Source organism: Hemiscyllium ocellatum, chromosome 22 (assembly GCF_020745735.1).
Source record: "Hemiscyllium ocellatum isolate sHemOce1 chromosome 22, sHemOce1.pat.X.cur, whole genome shotgun sequence".
NCBI classification, from domain to species: domain Eukaryota; kingdom Metazoa; phylum Chordata; class Chondrichthyes; order Orectolobiformes; family Hemiscylliidae; genus Hemiscyllium; species Hemiscyllium ocellatum.
The window spans coordinates 46,658,093-46,678,677 of record NC_083422.1 but is presented as its reverse complement, the minus strand read 5'-3'; the positions used below and the strand labels follow the sequence as shown (position 1 = coordinate 46,678,677).

The window sequence follows — 20,585 nt, the reverse complement described above, 5'->3', positions numbered from 1 at the left end:
TTGGCTCATTGTGTTTCTTCAAGAATAATTTAGCTAATCTACGCCCCCTTTTCTCCCCCCCGCCCCCCAGCGCTATATTGCAGATTTGCTTTCTTTTGATATTAACTGTTTTGAAAGCCACGATTGGCTCTGCCTCCATCACAGGCATTGCATTCCAGATCCTAACACCTTGCTGAAACAAAATAAAACTTTTCTTTGTTAACTTTTTTTTGCCAAACTTCATAAATCTATGTCATCTGGTTCTCAGACCTTCTGCCAATTGACAGGTTCTCCTTATTTATTTTGTCCTAACTCTTCCTGATTTTGAACACTTCTATCGTATCTCCTTTTAATCCTGTGTTTTCCAAGGACAACAATCCCAATTTCTCCAATCTGTCTCCGTAGCTGAAGTTTTATCCTTAGAACAATTCTCAACTTCTTCTGCACCCTCCCTAATATCTTCATACCTTCCTAAAATATGGTGTTCAGAGCTGGAGACAGTACTCCAGTTCAGGCTGAACTAGCATTTTATTGTACTTTTAATATAAAAAAGAACAGGATGTTTCATAACAGCTGTCTCACCCTGCTCTGACTTCAATATTGTGTTCATGTATATCCCCAGATTCCTCTATTTCTGGTCTCTCTTTAGAATTGTACCTTTATCGCAGAATTGTTATGGTGCAGAAAGAGGCCATTTGGCCTTTGTGTCTGTACCGGTTCTCCAAATGAGTATCTTAATTTATTGCCATTTTTCTGCCTTCATACCTAAACTCACTTTTCCTGTGATTTACGTTTCTTGTACTGATGAGGTCTCTGAATTTATCCAGGTCATTAAGTCATAGAAGCAGTTTAAATGAGTGGTTAGTCTATAACAGTGAAAACATGAGAAGAGAGATTTTAAAAAGACAGGGTGGACATTTTTCACGCACAGGGTGGTCCATGTATGGAATGAACTTCCAGAGGAAGTGGTCAGTGCAGTTACATTTACAACATTTAAAAGAGATTTGTATAAGTACATGAATAGGAAAGGTTTGGAGGGAAATGGGGTAGGAGCAGGCAGGTGGGACTAGTTTAGTTTGGGATTATGCTCAGCATGGACTGTATGGACCAAAGGGTCTGTTTCCGTGATATATGACTCTGTTATGGACTGTAGGAAGTATTTAAATAGCTCAGTAGAGTGTATGATGTAGGAGAGTGTACCAGTGTTGTGGAAGGAATGGGATTGGTGTGCTGAATGAGTTCCTGTATTCTATATATTTATAATTATTATATATGTTCTACAAGTTTATGTTAACCCTTAGCTTCCTGTATTTTGAGAATTGCTTTCTAAAGTTTAGAATGCTCTTTCTTTTCAGGATGATCTGGATATATTACCAGCTCAAAATTGCTCAGATTTACTCATTATGAAAAATGCAAAGCGGACTGGGTTGCATTCAGTTTCACGACTCAAGGAGGAAACACAGCAGCATACAGAGGAGGCCCTGAAGGAACTCTTTAAACATGTCAGTAATATGCCGCACTCTGCAAAGAAGAAAAGACTCGTGAGACAGGTAAGGATGGGGGAAGAAGCTGCTTTTGCTGTAGTTTCATCTAGTGAGCTGTTCAAGTCATGAAAACTCAGGCTTTAATGGGTTCAGTCAGCTGCTGTTCCCTATACTCGGTGAGCTATTTGACCAGGTGAGTTTAGGTTTTGCATAAAGGAAGGGCCTCATCTCCTGAACATTTCCTGTGGAAAATGTGCATCAGTGATCATGAGGACAGGAATGGACTTTATACAGAAGAACCTCGATTGTCCGATGGACACGGGCGGGGAGTATTTTGTTCGGTTAATTGAATGCCAGATAGTATAGTTAGCCAAGCATTGGGACCTTGCAATCTTGTTTGGATAATCCAAAATTCGGTTAATCAAATGCAGGATAATCGAAGTTCCTCTGTACTGATTATACAACAATATAGTTAGTTAATTCAAAAAGATTGAATTTTTACACTATTGCAAGTTTGCTATTTGATTAGACTTTGATTAGACTTACAGTGTGGAAACAGGCCCTTCGGCCCAACAAGTCCACACCGACCCGCCGAAGCGCAACCCACTAAAACCCAAAAAAAACTCTTAAAATCTTTGTTACTTCAGACTCCAAATACAGACAACCCCAATGAAATGACAATAGCCCAGTGTACAAATGTTTTGTTTGACATCAGCCTACCCTCAATCCTAGATTCTGAAGCTGCTTGGATTCAGACTGCTTAGGTTAATGCCTATCTCTGCCTCTCCTACTACAACATATGACTCCCCTAGCAAATCCTCCTCCAATTGCTATGGATTTAATCGGTTGCAATAACAAAATTTTAGAATGTTGGAAAACTAAAAGAAAATTCCTGCTTGCATCTTGCAGACTGAGGAATCTCTTCACTCTAGAGTGTTGTAGGTCTTTGGAATTGTCTAATGTGGGGGAATGGTTTTTGGACTGTTGTCTGTGGACCATTTAGGTCAGATAAAAGACTGCAAACCACTTACTGATGTTATCCAACTCCTTTTGCTGTCACCACACCAAAAAAAACAAAAATCATGGGAAAGGCAGTATTGCCTTGAATGTGATAATGCCTGAATCCAAGTTATAGAAATTCAGTATCATTTTTGAGTCAACATTCAATCATCCTGTCCTTAGCTTTCAGCTCCACAAAGGTTGAAAATGTGTATTTTGCAATACTGTGTTATAACTAACATAATCTCATTTAAGCAACTAAATTGTTCCTTACACAGTTAACGATCCATGCCCTACACCCAGGAGCTGGTCCAGTTTAGTTGTTATACTTGAGTGGTGTGAGTTATGGTGTGTATCAGTTTTTAAGATCAGCCAATGGACAAACTCGTGGGTCATAAATAATTTGTAGACCACTCTTTTTGAACCAATGCCTAAGAGGATTGCGGATTCTCCATCATTAAGTATATCCAAGACTTGACAGATTTTTAATCTGTCAAGGGATCTAGGGAATGAGTAGAAATGTGAAGATACAGAAGGTTAGCCCTGAATACATTTAATGGTGGAGCAGGCTGTAAGTCAAACGGTCAACTCCTGATCTGACAGGTCTCACCACTAAGCAGGACATAACACAGAAGTGTCATATCCATTGCTCAGTCTCAATGAATAAGCTTCACTGGGGGATAGTATATTTCACTACCTCTTGTATGTTCTGCATTTTATGCAATCGTCTCTCCTTGTCCTCCTCTAGTTTCACAAAAGCTCAGCGACTGGTACTCCTGAAGGATTTATTTCACCAAAACCCAAGAAACACATACGTTCCAAGTCTTTCGGAGGTCGCATTAAGGTAAGGGGGTCATCATGCTTGATTAGTAAACCTGAGATTAAAATACAACTGTTCCAACCCAAAGATGAAAAAGAACAAGTGTCCAACTGATTGCATGTGGTAAGGCATAGCTCATGTTGAAATCTGCTGCTGATAATCACGCGTATGTCATGTGAGGACAATGCTAGGCTTTGAAATCTCAACAGAATATTCCCTGTCTACCATCTAATGTGAAGGCAGTGGCCTAGTGGTATAATCACTAGATTATTAATCCAGAGACCCAGATAATGTTCTGGAGACCCAGGTTTGAATGCTGCCTTGGCAGTTGGTGGAATTTGAATTCCATTAATAAAATCTGGAATTAGGGGTCTAATGATGACCATGAAATCATTATCGATTGTCAGAAAAATCCATCTGGTTCACTAATGTCCTTCAGGGAAGGAAATCTGCCATTGTCACCTCAGTTGCCCTCTGAAATAGCCTAGCAAGCCATTCATTTATACCAATCGCTACAAAGTCTCAGAAATGAAACCAGATGGATCACCTGGCATTGACCTAGGCACAGGAAAAGGCAATGGCACAAACAGTCCGGTTAACCCTGCAAAGTCCTGTTCAATAACATCCGGGGGCTAGTGCCAAAATTGGGAGCAACAGCCTGGCATAGACATATTCACAGAATCATACCATACAATGTCCCAGACACCACCGTCGCAATTCCTGGAGGTGGCCTGTCTCCCCAGCAGGACAGACCCAGCAGAGATAGTGGCACAGTGGTATGCCATGGGGATGAAATTGCCCTAGGAGTGCTCAACATTGTCTCTGGACCCCATGATGTCTTGTGGTTCCAGATTAAACATCGGCAAAGAAACTTCCTGCTGATGACCACAGAGCGTCATCCTTCAGCTGATGAATCAGTACTCCTCCATGTCGAACAACACTCTGAGAAAGCACCGAGAATGGCAAGGCCACAAAATGTATACTGGGTGGGGGAATTTCAATGTTCACCACCAAATTGACTTGGCAACGGTGCTATTGATTGATCTGGTCAGGTCCTAAGGAATATGGCTGCTAGACTGGTTCTGCAGCAGGTGGTGAAGAAACCAACAAAAGGGAAAAACATACTTGACCTCACCCTTACCAGTCTGCCAGCTGCAAATCATTGGTCCATGACAGTATCAGTAAGAGAAAGCACTGCACAGTCCTTGTGGAGGCAAAGTCCTGATTTCACATTGAGTTCACCCTCCGTTGTGATGTGCAGCACTATCACTGTGCTAACTGGGACAGATTTCAAACAGATCTACCAATGCAAGACTGGGCATCCATGAGGTGCTGTGGACCATCAACAGCAGCAGAATTGTACTCCAGTGCAATCTGTAACCTCATGGCCTGGCATTTCCTCCATTAAAACAAGCGCTGCCTGAGCACTTAAGTAAGGCTTAAAATGTAGTAATTCACTAATGCGTTCAGCAGTTGTGGTATTTTTTGTGATAGAGTAATTTGAATGGGCAAGTGGATTTCCTGAGTATAGGTTCAGTTACATACAAGTGATTGCATTTCCTATCAGTGAGAAACATCAAATATCTCTTTGCAGCATGAGGCAAATAAAGACTTGGTAACAGGGGATCTGGTGTCAATGTTCAAATCATACAGAAGGTTGATTCTGTTTCTTACAGCGCAAAGTTTTGGGTGGTCAGTATATCTCTGAAAGAAAAAGCAAAAACCCAACATCAGATAAAGCGATTGAAAGCCATGCATATCCTCAAGTGGGTGATGTGGAGAACCTGGAGCAGGTGAGACTTTGCACCCCTGCAGTGCACATGGTTATTTTGTGGTTTGTAATGTGATGTTTGTTTTTAAATCACAAGTACTGAAAACCTGTGTTGAAAAGAACAAAGATAGGTTCAGTTCAGTGATAGACTTGAATAAAGGTGACATGGACAGCAGAGAAGGACAAAGTATTGTCTTGGTGCTGGGATACTTTCTAGATAGTATACTTGAAAGGTGTTCTCACAGATTGTACTTAATCAATCATAATCGTTGTCTCTGGAGTGCACTCAAGACTAGAGATGGCAGTATGGTGAACTTTCTCACCACCAGTTGGTCCATGATTAGCAAAGCCAATAGAGCAGAAGAGTTTTTCAAACTGCGGCGCCAGCCTCACACCCAATGTTCTTTACTAGTTCAGAAGTGTGAGGAATCAGCAGTACTGCACTTCAATCGTATCCGATCAAAGTCCACAGATGAAATCCTCAATGGCAGGAAGGTGACATATAGCCTAATTCTTGATTCAGCTGTGAGGTTCATGTTTACGTGTCTTGGTTCTCAGTTTCTGGATACCTGATCCAAAGCAGGCATTGGACTTTTCAGTAATCTATTTTCTTCAAAATCGTAGGGTTACAGCATAGCTTCACCATAATGGGAAAAAGTAGTTATTGGAATGAGGTATGTATTCAGAGTGGTTCTTGTGAAAACTATTGTATTTTTTTCAACATAGTTGAGCAGCTTGTGCCCAAGGCTAAAATGGATCACAGTTCACGATATTGAATATTTGAGCACTAGAGCAATACATTTTTAGATGATTGTCCTGGGAATAAGCCATAGTGGTGAGTTGTTTCGAGCACTTTGACATGGAAAATATGTATGGAACTATTTCAGTTATAAGAGAACTGTGAGATTGAGTACTCAAAGGCTGTGTCCTATAAGGATGTTCAGCATTCAATTTTGCCACCTTTTTCTGTCTGTGTACTCTGGCCTCCGACCTCCTAAAACATAAATAAGTCACTGTCCCTGAAGGTGAAGAATTGCCTTAAATGTGAAGCTGAGGGATTTTCCAAACCTCAGTCTGCTACCATGGGACTGAAACCCAGGCCAATTTTCTCTCCAATTTTTAAAGCCCCTTGAAAACTGCAAACTATTTAATATTTTTGTCAGGATCTTTTTCTGCCTCTGTTTAGCATTGGAAATCAGATCCAAAGTTAATCAAAATGACTTTTAATAAATCACCCACATTTAAGTGCTTTCAGGACAAAGGTTGCCCTGCCTGTCAGTAGACACTCAAAACACTGAGGCCACAAATGAAAATCACTCAATACATTCAACTGATGTTGACAACAACAGCATGTAATAAAGAGCTAGGAGTAGGAACAAGAAAAATTGGAACAAAGTATCAAACACTTCCATGGTTGAATGTGTGACACGCCGCTGAGGGAACAATGCACTGTGGGAGGGATTGTACTTGTACATTGCCTCAGTCTCAAAGGAGCCGTGTCCCGTACACACAGAGACTGTACCTGTGGAAGGACTAGCTGGAAATTTCCAATTTCATCATTAACTTATGATATTGCAAATGGCTATACATTCTGATTAAGAATTTATTTTTCTGGTCTTAAACGAGTAACTTTATTTTACAAAATAAAACCAGGGTCAAAGGTGAGCTAATCCACACATCACCACCTACTCTTCTTTTTTAAAAACAGGAAACGCTTGGAGTGAACCGAATAATCACAATTCCAACCAAGGAATCGGCCATGTAATTCAGTCTTCCTCTTGCTTTCAAAACGTTTCAATAAGCTGTGAAACTGGACATCTCCGAGAGAATCACGAAGAACCACTAATCGACTCATTGGAACTGAAAATTGAATGTTTAGAGCGACTATTAGTTTTATATCCTGTGCTTAACAGCCTAAATATTAACTGTTATAATTTGCAAAGATGCCTCGTTTAACAGGGAGGCCAGTCTACAGATCAGGGAAAGGGGAAATTTGCATGGGCTACTTGGATGCATGTAACAAAAACAACTGAGGCCCTGGGATGTGAAGTATGGAAAATGCAAGTAGTTGAAAGATGCTGAGTAACTGTGAAGATGAGGCTGTCACTGGTTGGCTTAACCTGCTGGCTTGTAATGTATTTATTTCAGACATTTCATAATTACCTGTCTCACTACATCAAGTTATTCATGATGTAGCTTGGAACATCTGCTAGGAACCCTATCCTCTCAGGTGTTCAATTTGAAATGTAACCAACCAAATGAGGCCCAAAGAAAAAGCATGAGGAGGATTTGAGATTTCTGTAAGGCCAATCAGCTGAGAGATGTTGATTGATTTGTCCATTGCTTTTTGAGATTTTGTTTGTGTATCTTGAGAAATCTGCATGCAACTGCAATTCTGCAGTTCTTTTTTTCCCAGTATTTGCCATTGATATCTTTATTTTAATAGCACAGATATTCCAATGGGAGAGTCCGTCTAATTCCTCCTATTCTGACTGTGGTAAATGATGTCAAGAAATAGTTACATTTGAGTCAGCAGGAATCTTCAGCATCAACCCAAGCAGGAGGGAAAGTAGAATGGGGGTTAAGGTAAGGAGTTTGGTTGAATGCTTAATAACTTAAGGTTTGTTGGTTATGTGGACGAAACCATTAAATGGGTGAGGGGAAAGAGAGAATTTTTTTTTAAACTGAACTTGCATTTTTTTTAATGTGCCTGACTAATGTCTATTTTCATGTTAGCCATATTCTAGAGTAATTCATTTTTTTATATTTTGTCATTTAAACCCTGTTACATGTGACTTTTTACTGTTGACACTCACTGACTGGAGAGAAAGACATCTCAGAATTAAACTGCATCAAATATTATCCTGCACCTAGACACTGAGGTGGAAGGGGATGAGGCGAGGAGGGGCTCACTTCTCTGTCCCTGTAACTCTCTGCTGCAGCTGATCACTCAGCTTAGTAGATAAACAACCTGCTATATTTGATGGGAATTGATGGATTGGACTATTTTTCTAAGTTTCTGTTAACATTTGAATTGCACTGATTGTGATACTTATGGGTGTTAGACACTCAAAATCAAGGTTGCAAAATCTCTAAGAGTGAATGTCAATACCCCTACAGTAAATTACAGTCTTCAGTAATTGAAAGAATCAGCTAAAGGAATTGAATGTGATTTTTTTTGTATGTTGTGAATGTCATTTTAAATATTGATGTCCTTGTATTTATGTATAATATATTAATGTTTTATAATTTTGTTGGATTTTTATTAACCAGACCATATTTGATAAGAAATCAATGCATCATATCATTTCCTGTAATCCTAGCTGCAAACAAAATCAATTTTTTAATCTGCTCGGAAATGAGGAAGGTGGTTTAGTGCCAGAAATAAAAATACCGCAAACACCACACCCCAGTCACATTATCCTAAATATTGTGTACTCAGTCATGTGTAACACTACCTTGCTATCTTTCCCATGTAGTACACTGAAGTGCTGTATAAAGTGAGATGTGCATAATTAACATTCCCAGAACACACTATTCTGCACACATTCATAACAGGCAAATCCGTGTCTCAACATTGTTTCATCCTTTTATTTTACAAACAGCATCAGGAACAATATATATATATATATACATATTACAGTTGAACAGGAAATGCTGGAGTGGTTTCCCTAAAGGGTTACCACTTTCATTGCTTTTAACTAGTTCTCAGTTTCTTTGTTGCATACTGGCCCTTGGCCATGATTCAATATCACTACTAACTGCTCAACCCGCACCCCCTCAAGAGTTCCAAGTAAATCACTTTTCCTAAGTTTTTTTTAAAAAAGGAAGCTCTTCACAATCACTGGAACAAGAGAGATCAGACAAGCCAGACAGTGTGCTATTACAATGGTAGTGAGACCAACAAATTCATTTCTACAAATGCCAGGACTGATCTTGACTTTGTAAAATCATAGGTGAACAAGGGAAATTACAACCGCACAACTTGGATAAATTAGTAACTGTAGGATTTTGCAGTCAGTTTTAGCTCCTCTTGGATTGCTTTGTGAGGACCCTTTGCATTTTTTGGAGGTGGACAGAAAGTTTGATATTTTATAAAGCACCAGAGCAAGCTCATTTGCGTCCACACTAGCTGTTCTCATCCTCATTTCAGCTATTTGCAACAACCCAGATCCTCCAAGATTGAGTAAAACAAGACTTAAGCTTTCAGGACCAATGAATTGGCACTATGCCTATAAAATACATACTCAAGCTCTATTTTGTGCAATTATTGGTAATCTGCCATTGCTATTTGCTTGCAAGGGTTTAAAAAACCCACCAATTCCTGTTAGTTTATTAAATAACTGTTGTATGGACAACTGAAAGCTGGGACTGAGGCAGAGGGCAGCAGAACAACAGCATGATTCAGGTAGGTAGTTAAAAAATATGAAAGCAGAAGACAATATAATTATCTCAACATTTAGCAATCCACATTCAGATTAAAACTCAGTAATAAGACAGCATCAGTAATCAAGGTCTTTAGGAAAACAGCCCTAACCACTGAAGTTTGATACTTTGGAGGCAGCTATGAATATATTTGTTCAAGCATAAAAAATAAATCACGCTAATTTGAGCTGTCACCATTCACACTTAAACCATACCAAGTGGTTGTTTCAGAGGATAAGCAAAGGCGGCAGTTGAGCAGAGGGTCCTGAAATAATGATTTAAACCACAGCCTCAAAAGGTTTATGTTGACTGAACCCTTCATTGAAAAATATCTAGGGTTCAATTAACATTTGTTTCTTAAAAAAAAAATTGAAATTTCAAATATCTCAGGAAACAATTCTGCTGCTCATCAGAATCCTTGATCATTTAGTAACTTCAATTTCTCGAATTTTATCTGTTCAGCCAGCTTCTAATGTAAAAACACACACTTGCTCCTGGGCAACTAGCAGTCTGAATGGGGGAAAACTCAATTTCTGTTCTGTCTGCGTAACTGGATGTGATACTGTATATGGGTGGGGCAAAGAATCAAGCAGTGAAATGGGAACACTAAAATCTGAATGAAGGAACAGAAATTCAGGCTACACATTGCAGACTATTTACTTCTCTTGCCAAAGTGCAAAATCAAACAATTGGTCTGCTTTAGTTCATACAACATCCTTGACATCAGCCAAACCGGAGTCCATGAACACATGTCTGCACTTGGGATGGAGGTTAATTTAAAAATTCTCACAATGATAAGGTGCAAGGATGGCAACAATATTAATGGGCTCCAACCAACATTCCTCCTAAGCTGCATACTTGCAGAACTGCACAACAACTTGTAAGGTACAGCCATTGACCTTGATCTAAAGAAAACAACTTTCTGGAAAGGTATCATGCATTAAAGCTGGTCCTGCACAACAAGCTTTTACTGAGAACAATGGCCTTGACCAATGGGTCAATAGATACATAAGGCAGTGTTTTGAATACAGCCAATATAAATGGAGAGAGTTCACTATTTCACACCAGCTTATTTTTTATTTTGAGTATCAAAGAAATTATAGGTGCTGCCAGCAAGGCCAGTATTTATTGCCCTCAAGAACGTGGTGGTGACCAAGATTCACTGCAGTTGGCTTGGTTAAAGTATTCCCACAGTGGTGTTAAAGAGAAATTTACAGGATTTTGACCCAATAATGACAAAGAAATTGAACACAAGTTTCCAAATGGATGGCATGCACATGGAGAAGATTATGCAGGTTATTGTCCTGTGTGTTTCCTCTCCTTTCTCCTTCTAGTTGCAAAGGGGTGTGGCTTTGAAACAGCCTGAGTGAGTTGCTCCTGTGCATCTTGTGGGCGGTACACACTGCTGCCACTGTGCAGTGGTGAAAAGGTTAAACAGTTAAGATGGCAGCTGGGATACCAATCACGGGGTTGCTTGTCCTAAATGTTTGATACATAAATAAACTACACTTAGTATTGTATGTAATGTAATTTGCAGATACAGCAAAAGGTTAGATGCTTATGCACAGCAAAACTCCCTCTACATAATCCCATTTAAAACTTTTAAATTTCTCACATCATCTTTAACCAAAATGGTCAGTTATGCACTTGACTGAATTTGGATCCAAACCCCAAGCCACTGTGGGAACACTGACCCTGAAAGGAAGGCAATTAGAAAAATATAAACTGCAATTTGTGCAGTGATACCACATACACTCCTTTCTACATACCATATCACCCACCCTAAAAATATTTGTGGGATTCCCAACTCTTGTCGTCTTGCACTGAAGATCTACCAGATGTTCAAGTATTGTCCAACAGAAGCAGCTTCAAGGACCCATTTTTCAAACCTCCAACTGCTGCAGAAACATGCAACTTCTCTGTACCAAGGTTAATATTATGCATTCACTTTTCAAAGTTGATCCTATTCCAATCAATCATTCATAAACTCAAATTTCATAGTGAGGCCAAACCCCCAGAACTACAGCAAAAATATAAGAATAAAACATATAAGAACCAGAGGACGGATCCAAAAAAGGCTCAGTTTAAGAGGAGCTTAAAACAATTTGCTGGTGTTGTCAGAATCTCAGGCTGTTCTAAGTCAAAGACAGAGAAACTCCAGGCTCAATTTTACAATTCCCTTTCCAACAACTATTATCTTCAGTGAAACATCCGATGAAATTGTCACAGATGTGACAATATTTAACTCAGTCTTCAAAGTCCATCATTACCTGCATTCAATGCAAACTTCTGACTTGCAATTAAAATTCATTTGCACATTGTCAAATTACTTAAAGGAAAACTGAAATATTTAGCGCTTCTGACAAATTTCCAGGTTTGAAAGGAAACCCTGTCCCTTTGAATCCATTGAACATTTCACAGTCATCTTTCCATTCTGATCAGGTTACTAATCTTCAATTTTACATACTTAAAACCGTGTCACTTCTGTGGGATGGGGCAGGATTAAAGAGATTCACTTGTTTATTATTCTTCTTCTTCCTCCTCTTCCTCCTCTTCGTCATCATCTTCATCATGGCAGTGTGTAATTTCTTGTGGAGTTTGTGGGAAAAGGTTGGGTGGTTTTATTTCGCTAATTGATCGAGTGAGATGGTGCCGTTTGTACTCAGTCTCTTTAATATCCATGGAGCTCGTTGAGCGGTTGCGAGTTGCCATTGGAGACTCAACATCATGAATATCGACATGGCTGTGCTCCACTGTTGACTCATGAGGCATCTGAAGAACAACAACATATCAGAACAAAACAAGACAACCAGGAGGAAATAACAGGAGAAACAACGTACTCCAAGAGGAAAACAGAGCAGAAAGACAATGCAACAGTGAGGAATCAGTGTACAAGAAATCAGGCACAGCGCGAAGGCAATGGCAAAAACAGAAGAAATGCACAGCACATAAATTTGGGGGAGGAAGGGAGAAGAGGAGAAAAGTATTTTGAATGCAGGTAATCTTTGCTGAGAATCCTTTGATTTGCAAATGGTCAGCAGCACCTGGGATTGAACCTCAGCAACAGTAACCTGAACCAGTGGCCAGAAAGCTCAACTCTAGTCTGCCAGAGGCAAAAGATGACAGAAAATTGGCTGATCAAATCTGATCATGATCAGATTTGGTTTCAAAATCAAACCAAACCAATGTGGTCCTGTTACCAATCAGTTTACAATTAGGATTCTTAGTAAAAACCCAGTCTTAATCAAAATCTAGATCCTATTGTATACAATTACCTATAACTTAGCCTTAAATTAGCAATAATTAGTCCACTTGGTGCACCAACTAATGTCCTGGGACAGTGATGGGAAGGCTGTATCTTGGGGCAGAGGACACTTTTGAAGTGGAGCAAAAGTATTTGCTCCTCTACCTGCAATGCTGGAACAGAAAGGATTCTTTACCCCAGCAAATCAAATTTTGTGAAGTAAAATTCCCCTGACCAAGGTCAGTCAGTTTTTAGTACATTAATTTACTACTTTAATAGTTCATTCCAAACAGCATCTCCCCAAGCTTACTATTTTTCATGCAACTCCATATTTGGCTGTGTACAAAATCACATTTGAACCCAAACCTAATCCAGAGCTGATGGACCATTCTTATGAATAGAAACTCTAATAGTTCACTTTCTCAGTGTAGGGGCAATGACACAATTTTCAACATTCACTGATGGCATGGCTGGGATTAGCCATGGTCTTAGTAAGTCAATTTTTTTTAAAAATCCACCAGGCAGTGCACCTTAGACTGAACTTATCACAGGTTTGTGCTTCTGTAGGAGAAATAACAACATTCTGGTCAGATTGCACATACTCACCAAGACATGGGCAGCACGGAAGAGGTAACTAAAGGGATAGTAGAGAAGATTGATGAAGGATGCTGCATACAGATCGGCATAACGCATCACCTGACTGGCAAAGAGTGTTTGACGGGAGCCACTACGGAAAAGGCTCCCCATCATCCCATAACACATGTCCATATCATGAGTCACTTTCTACAAATAGGAAGAACACAGCACTGGTGAAAACATAACCAGGAAAGTTTGACTCATACTTCTCAATCTTACATTATTCATTGCTTCAAAGTCTCATTTAAATATTTCCTGGCAATAGTCACATTTAACCAATGAATAATTAGAACCATTAAACTGTTAAGGGGAAATAAAACAAAAAAAAACTGCTAGAGAAACTCAGCATCTATGGAAAGAGAATAAAAACAGTTGAGTCCAGTAATCCTTTAGCTGGGATATAGTAGTGTGCGCGCTGATGGCAGGGTTTTTTCCTTTGTGTACAGGAGAGAGAGGTTGAATTCAATAGATGAAGTTGGTACCCTGAGACAGAATAAAAAGGAAAGCCACATAAAAAAGGTATTGCTGATAAGCCAAGAGAGAGATGGGTGCTACCAGAATGTGTGAATAGTTGAAGAAAATGGGTTGGCTCTGTTCAGAGGAATCCATACAACACAGGACTTGGAACGTGGGATAGGGTAAATAATGTGGAGGAAGATGTTCATAATATTGAATTTAAAAATTTCAGAGTAAGTTCTGTGGGCTGTGAGGTATCGAGATGGAAGATTAAGTGTTGCTCCTTCAACTTGTTGGTTGTGGGATATGTTGGCATGGGAACATGGTGCATTGAAGTGGCAACTGGAAACTCAGAATATTTTCACAGATAGGTTAGAGGTATTACACAAAGTGGTAACCTAGTCTGCATTCTGTCTCTCCAGTGTTGAGAAGCCCACACTGTGAGCAGAAAATGCGCTTCATCCCATCTAATTACTGTAAGTAAATTGCTGCTTCATCTGGAATGTGTGTGTCGAACCTTGAGTAGTGAGGTGGTATTAGGCAAGTGCTGCAGCTTCTGCAATTGCATGGGAAGATGCAACATGGGAGTGTGGGGAGGTGTGGAAGTGGAGGAAGACTGGATCAGGCTATTCCAGAGGAAACTGTTCCTTTGGAATGCTGATAAGGAAGGGGAATGAGTGTCTGGTGGCCACATCCTGCTTGAGGCATTGGAAATCGCAGTTTATGATCCTTTGGATGGCAAGGTGGAAAGGGAGGACAGGGAAACTGTCATTGTTGTGCATGGAAGCAGTGGGGGTGAGAATAAAATTGTGGGAAATGAGTCGGACACTGCTGAGGGCCCTGTTAACAATGGTGGGGGAACCCTTGACTGAGGAAAAAGTGGACATGTCTGAGGCCCCCTCCAAAAAGGTAATTTTGATGCAAGCTATTCGCAGGGTGTGAATAAAATGTGGATACTCAAACAAGACACAGGAGAAACCAATTCCATCAATCAATAAATCACAGCATTCAGAATAATGGAACCTACTAACCAAGTCAAAGGATGCAGAATATCACTCACTCTGTTGTCCTTGACCTGTAATGTACCGTGATGTAAAAAGATGTGAAGAACTCAGAAATATTTGCCCAAGTAAGTGACTGGGTCCAGAACAAAGACTTTCAGCAAGAGTGGGGGTGAAGGGAAAATTCTCTGCCTGGCAATATAAGGAAGACTCTTGCGCATGGTACACAGGATTCAAACTGGCATCAAGAATAGAGAGAGCTTCAAAATATTAATGCACAGAGGGGAAAAAAAAGGAGACATTGAACATCAGGTATACGGGAAAAATGTAAAGCATTCTTTGTGGTACTCCACCTGGTGACAGGAATGAAATGATCCAAATACTGTTTATTTAGTTCCAATTATAGCGTGTGTGCAACATAAATTCATCCAGGTGGTACTAAACAAGAGAAACTCAGGTTATAGGAAAGACTTCAGATAGCTAGAGAAATATTGAGAATTAGTAGGTTAGTGTGGGGTGACAGAAGGAGAATAGGTGGAGTGAGAGGAAAACAAGAATAGAATGGAGGTAATGAGGAAGCATAATAGAGAAGTCTAGTGAGTAGGGTTTAGGTGACAACAATAGGAAGGGAAAGCTTTTACAATGTGAAGCAGAATAGGATAATCAGAGAGGAAGAAAGCAGTTCAGTGACAGCATGAGATGGAAACACAGAGACGGACGGATATCCCAATCACTGCCCATATCACTCCCACAGAGCTCCTTATTTACACGATGGAATATCATACAAGTCTTTGGGAATTTCTGAACCCATAGTTTAAGTCTCAAAGTATTTGCAATGAGCCCTGTTTCACACACACCAGCAACAAAGCCAGCCAGGGCCTCACCTTGATCCTTCTCTGAATGGCACTGATGTCAGGCCTCTCATTACTGCTACTGTCTAGATGCCTGAGGAAATGGAAGAAAGGCAGATTAACCAATTGTTAAAGAGGAAACATTAAATAATTATTAGTAAATTCTATTAGCATGAAACAGAATGAGACAGCAAAACGTTTCGGAGTGATCAATATCTAGAATAAGATAGCCAGGAGTGTGAGTTAGAATCTAATAAAAAGGATTCAGCTAATAAACAAAGCCTAAATCTAATCTCAAGAAGTGCCTGCTATCATTCTGTGCAGTGCCACTCATTTCATATTTAAATCAAAACCATTAATAAATTTTCAGGGAACTGGTTTAATTGCTTTTCTGGCCTTTTATTCTAAAATCATCATGATACTCACTTGTATAGTTCAGCCAGAAACACATCCAGACTCTGCAACTCTTCAAACAAAGCTGGAAAAGAAAGCAATGTTACTGCACTGGCACAAAGCACACAGACCATGGGCAGGTAGAGTTTAACACAGGTCAGTAAACACTGATGACCAATGAGATATGGCTCTGTGCCATACAAAGTGTTGATATGGGGGAGATAGGAAAGGAGTTCAGTGCTCTAAATCCTAGCAATGGGGTCATAGAATAATAGTTAAATAGCAGAGAAACATGGAAGCTAGGGAACTGGGGGAAATAAATTGTAATGTCTTGAAAATAAAAAAGTCCCTATTACAGGTGCTGAAGCTCTTAAAACACATAAAAGATAGACAAATCCCCAGGACCTGATCAGGTGTATCCCAGAACTTTATGGAAAATTAGTGAAGAGATTGTCCCTTGTGAAGATATTTGCATCATTGACAGCCACAGGGTGAGGAGCCTGAAGACTGCAAGCTGGCTAATACGATTTAAAAGGTGGCAGGGAAAAGACTGATCCATCACTGAAGTTGGCGCACCAGTTGATAGTTAAGTTGTTGGAGGGGATTTTGAGGGACAGGATTTACATGTATTTGAAAAGGCAAGGATAGATTCAGGGAAAATCAACATGGCTTTGTGTGTGGAAAATTATGTCTCACTAAATTTTCTGAGGACATGACCAAGTAAAAAGATGAGGGCAGAGCAGTAGACATTGTTGATATGGACTTCAGTAAGGCATTCAAAAAGTTTCTACATGGTAGAATGGTTAAAAAAAAAATAGATCACATGGAATTCAGAGGGAGCTAGCCAAATGTATGCAAAATTGGCTTGAAGGTGGGGAGATAGAGGGAGGTGGTTGAGGGTTATTTTTCAGCCTGGAGGCCTGTGACCAGCAGTGTGCTGTAAGGATTGGTTCTCGGTCCACTGTTTTTCATCATTTTATATAAATGATTTGGATGTGAATAGAGGAAGCATGGTTAATAAGTTTGCAGATGACACCAAAATTGATGATGTAGTGGACAGTGAAGAAAGTTCTCAGAAAACAATGGGACCTAAACCGAAAGAGCCAATGGGCCAAGGAGTGGCAGATGGAGCTTGATTTGGATTAATATGAAATGTTGAATTTTGTTAAGGCAAACCAGGACAGGAGTTATACAGTTAATGGTAGAGTTTTGGGCAGTGTTGCCAAAACAAGGAGACCTAGGAGTGCAGGTGCATAGTTCCTTGAAAGTGCAGTTTTCGGTAGACAGGGTGGTGAAGGTGGCATTTGGTCAGAACATAGACAAAAGGAGTTGGGAAGTCATGTTGTGGCTGTATAAGTCATTGGTTAGGCCACTTTTAAAATACTATGTGCAATTCCATGCTTCAAACTATAGGAAATATGTTGTTAAACCTGCAAGGGTTAGAAAAGATATACATGGACATTGCTGGGATTGGAGGGTTTGAGCAAAAGGGAGAAACTGAATAGGCTGGGCTCTTTTCCCTGGAGCAAAGGCTAACAGGTGACCTTATCAAATCCTGAGGAGATTGGATAGAGTCAGTAGCTAAGGTCTTTTTCCCAGGGTAGGGGAGTCTAAAACTAGATGGCATAGGTTTAAGCTAGAGGGAAAGACTTAAAAAGGGACCTGATGAGCAACTTTTTTCACACAGAGGGTGGTGCATATTTGGAACAAGTCTCCAAGAGGCGGAGGTGGCAGGTACAATTACAACATTTAAAAGGCATCTTGATAGCTACATGAATGGAGAGGGTTTAGAAGGAAATGGGCCAAATGGACTAGATCAGGTTCGGATATCTGATCAGCATGGATGAATTGGACCAAAGGGTCTGGTTTCCAAGCCGTATATCTCTATGACATTTCTTCACACTGTGCTGAGGAGTGAGAATGGAAGCAAGAATAGATATTAAACTGAGTGAGAACTTTGTAGCATCTGGCTCCTAGGAAATAACTGAGAAGTTGTAAACAACAGATAGTCAGCACTATCCTCTTACTGCTTTTGTCAGTCCAGACATGTAGCTCTTGTGCGAGTTCTGGGATGACCAGGAATGTTCTCCAGCCCTGTCGCTTCTTCGACTTCAAAATATCACCAAAAATGTGATCACCGATGTACAAAATGTCTTTGCCTTTCGTCCCCAGCAGGTCACCCATAATATCGGAGGAACCTGAAAAGCAGGCAGCAAGAATCATGTGACAGCTTCTCTTTCACCTCTGACCTTTAGGATCCATATGAACATTACCATAAACCAGACACAAAGAAGGCTGGGGAGGGTGAGAGTAGACAACACGGTCCCAACACCCATGACAGCTTCAGTCCCAACATTCCCCCTTCTGCACCTCTACCACCACCTTTCCCACTCTTGATTAGAACACAAATTCCCATCTTTCCCCAGGACTAACTCTGCTCCAGGTGATGATTTCTTACTCGAGTCCACACACTAATGGTTGCTAAGCTTGGTTGATCTCAGCTTGGGCAAACTTTGGAGCTCAGCACCCTGGTTTGGGAGACAGGAAATTCAAAAATGATTTCAGTGGTCACCAAACTCTGACGTAGTTCCTATATTAGCAGAACACAGGTGCCAATGTGACACATGCAAGTCTAAGGTCTGATGAACTTTCTCTCCTGACAGCAGACATATCAAGGTAAGTTAATAGGTAGCCAATAGGCAAAAAGAGAAAACTAACTGCTGGTGTACTTACCACCCGAGTACACAATCCCATGCTGGAGGGGTCCTGTGTGTGTCCCAATCTTCAGGTGACCAGTTGCCTACACAGAAAGAAAGTGAAAATGCAGTCTTTACATCTGACAGATGCAGTGCTCAATTTTTTTTTGAAGTGTTGCCAAACAAAGAGACTGAGGAGTGCAGGTGCATGGCTCCTTCTATGTGGAGTCTTAGGTAGACTCTGCCTAATGCTGCTTCAACTAGCATTTCAGGAAGAGCTCCAGAGACTTGTGACCCTCAACAAGAGAAACTTTCTCATCTGTTTTAAATGGGTGACTGTTTATTTTTAAACCGTAACCCCATAGTTCCAGATTCTCCACATGAGGAAACATCCTTTCCACATCCACAATGTCACAACCTTTCAGGATCATATATATGTTTCGATTAAATTACCAACTACTGTAAACCCCCGTGGATTCAACATCCAAGGAACAGGAGATTCGACGGTTCAGGCATAAGGAAAGTGTGTCCAGCAGGCTAAGATAAAAGGTAGGAGGGACGGACTTGGGGGAGGGGCGTTGGAGATGCGACAGGTGGAAGGAGGTCAAGGTGAGAGTGATAGGCCAGAGTGGGGTGGGGGGGCGGAGAGGTCAGGAAGAAGATTGCAGGTTAGGAAGGCGGTGCTGAGTTCGAGGGATTTGACTGGACAAGGTGGGGTGAGGGGAAATGAGGAAACTGGAGAAATCAGTTCATCCCTAGTGGTTGGAGGGTTCCTAGGCGGAAGATGAGGCGCTCTTCCTCCAACCGTCGTGTTGCTATGGTCTGGCGATGGAGGAGTCCAAGGACCTGCATGTCCTTGGTGGAGTGGGAGGGGGAGTTAAAGTGTTGAGCCACGGGGTGGTTGGGTTGGTTGGTCCGGGTGTCCCAGAGGTGATCTCTGAAACATTCCGCAAGTAGGCGGCCTGTCTCCCCAATATACGTTTCAGAGACACCTCCCTACTATTACATTCTAATCCTTTTGCAACAAGTACCAAAATCCATCTGTTTTCCTTATAACTTGCACACTAGTTTTCTGCAATTCATACACTCTGCCGATTCCTCTGCATTGAAGCACTCTGAAGTTTCTCACCATTTAGATAATAAGTTGCCTTTCTATGCCAACTAAAATGGATAACCTCACATTCATGCACATTAACGTAATTTATCATATTTGGCAAATTCACCTAACCTAACCATATGCATTCGTAAATTTCATATGTCTTCCTTGCAATTTACTTTCCCACCTATTTTAGCACCATCTGCAAATTTGGCTTTCTATCCCTGTATCTAAGTCATTAATATAGATTGTAAGTAGTTAGGAACCAAGAACCAAATCTTGTGACACCACACTAGTTACATCTTGCCAACCATTAAAAGACACATTTATCCCAATTTTCAGCTTTGTTGGTTAGCTAACGCTATGTCCAGGCTAACAAACTAGCCCTAAGCCCATGTGACCTTACCTTACATATTAACCCTTCACACAGTACAATATCAAATGCCTTCTGGAAGTTCAAGTACTGTTTATGACATCTACAGCTGCCCCATTATCCAAAAATCACACACCAGGTTATAGTCCAACAGGTTTATTTGGAAGTACTAGCTTTCGGAGCACTGCTCCTTCATCAGGTGGTTGTGGAGTATAAGATCATAAGGCACAGAATTTATAGCAAATGTTTACAGTGTGATTTAACTGAAGTTATATATTGAAAAAGACCTGGATTGTTTGTTAAGTCTCTCAACTTTTTAGAATGCCATGTTGGTTTCAGTTCTTTCATATGTAAATTGCAA

At 40.5% G+C, this 20,585-nt stretch overlaps 2 protein-coding genes across 5 annotated transcripts in view; one reads left to right on the top strand and one right to left on the bottom strand.

The window, feature by feature from the left end:
• arhgap19 (Rho GTPase activating protein 19) overlaps positions 1-8,236 on the top strand; it is a 28,654-nt gene extending 20,418 nt beyond the window's left edge. For both annotated transcript variants that reach the window (XM_060842462.1, XM_060842463.1), the window contains exons 8-11: positions 1,335-1,529; positions 3,211-3,306; positions 4,959-5,075; positions 6,762-8,236. In XM_060842462.1, the coding sequence (XP_060698445.1) occupies positions 1,335-1,529; positions 3,211-3,306; positions 4,959-5,075; positions 6,762-6,818 (465 nt within the window). In that variant the 3' untranslated portion in view covers positions 6,819-8,236. The remainder of the gene's footprint in view (positions 1-1,334; positions 1,530-3,210; positions 3,307-4,958; positions 5,076-6,761) is intronic.
• A 394-nt stretch (positions 8,237-8,630) lies between these two features.
• The window catches only part of nt5c2a (5'-nucleotidase, cytosolic IIa), a 70,797-nt gene continuing 58,842 nt past the window's right edge, over positions 8,631-20,585 (bottom strand). For all 3 annotated transcript variants that reach the window (XM_060842159.1, XM_060842158.1, XM_060842160.1), the window contains exons 14-19: positions 18,793-18,859; positions 18,087-18,257; positions 16,093-16,144; positions 15,700-15,760; positions 13,329-13,505; positions 8,631-12,250 (exon numbers count right to left, since the gene is read on the bottom strand). In XM_060842159.1, coding sequence (XP_060698142.1) covers positions 12,002-12,250; positions 13,329-13,505; positions 15,700-15,760; positions 16,093-16,144; positions 18,087-18,257; positions 18,793-18,859 — 777 coding nt within the window. In that variant the 3' untranslated portion in view covers positions 8,631-12,001. The remainder of the gene's footprint in view (positions 12,251-13,328; positions 13,506-15,699; positions 15,761-16,092; positions 16,145-18,086; positions 18,258-18,792; positions 18,860-20,585) is intronic.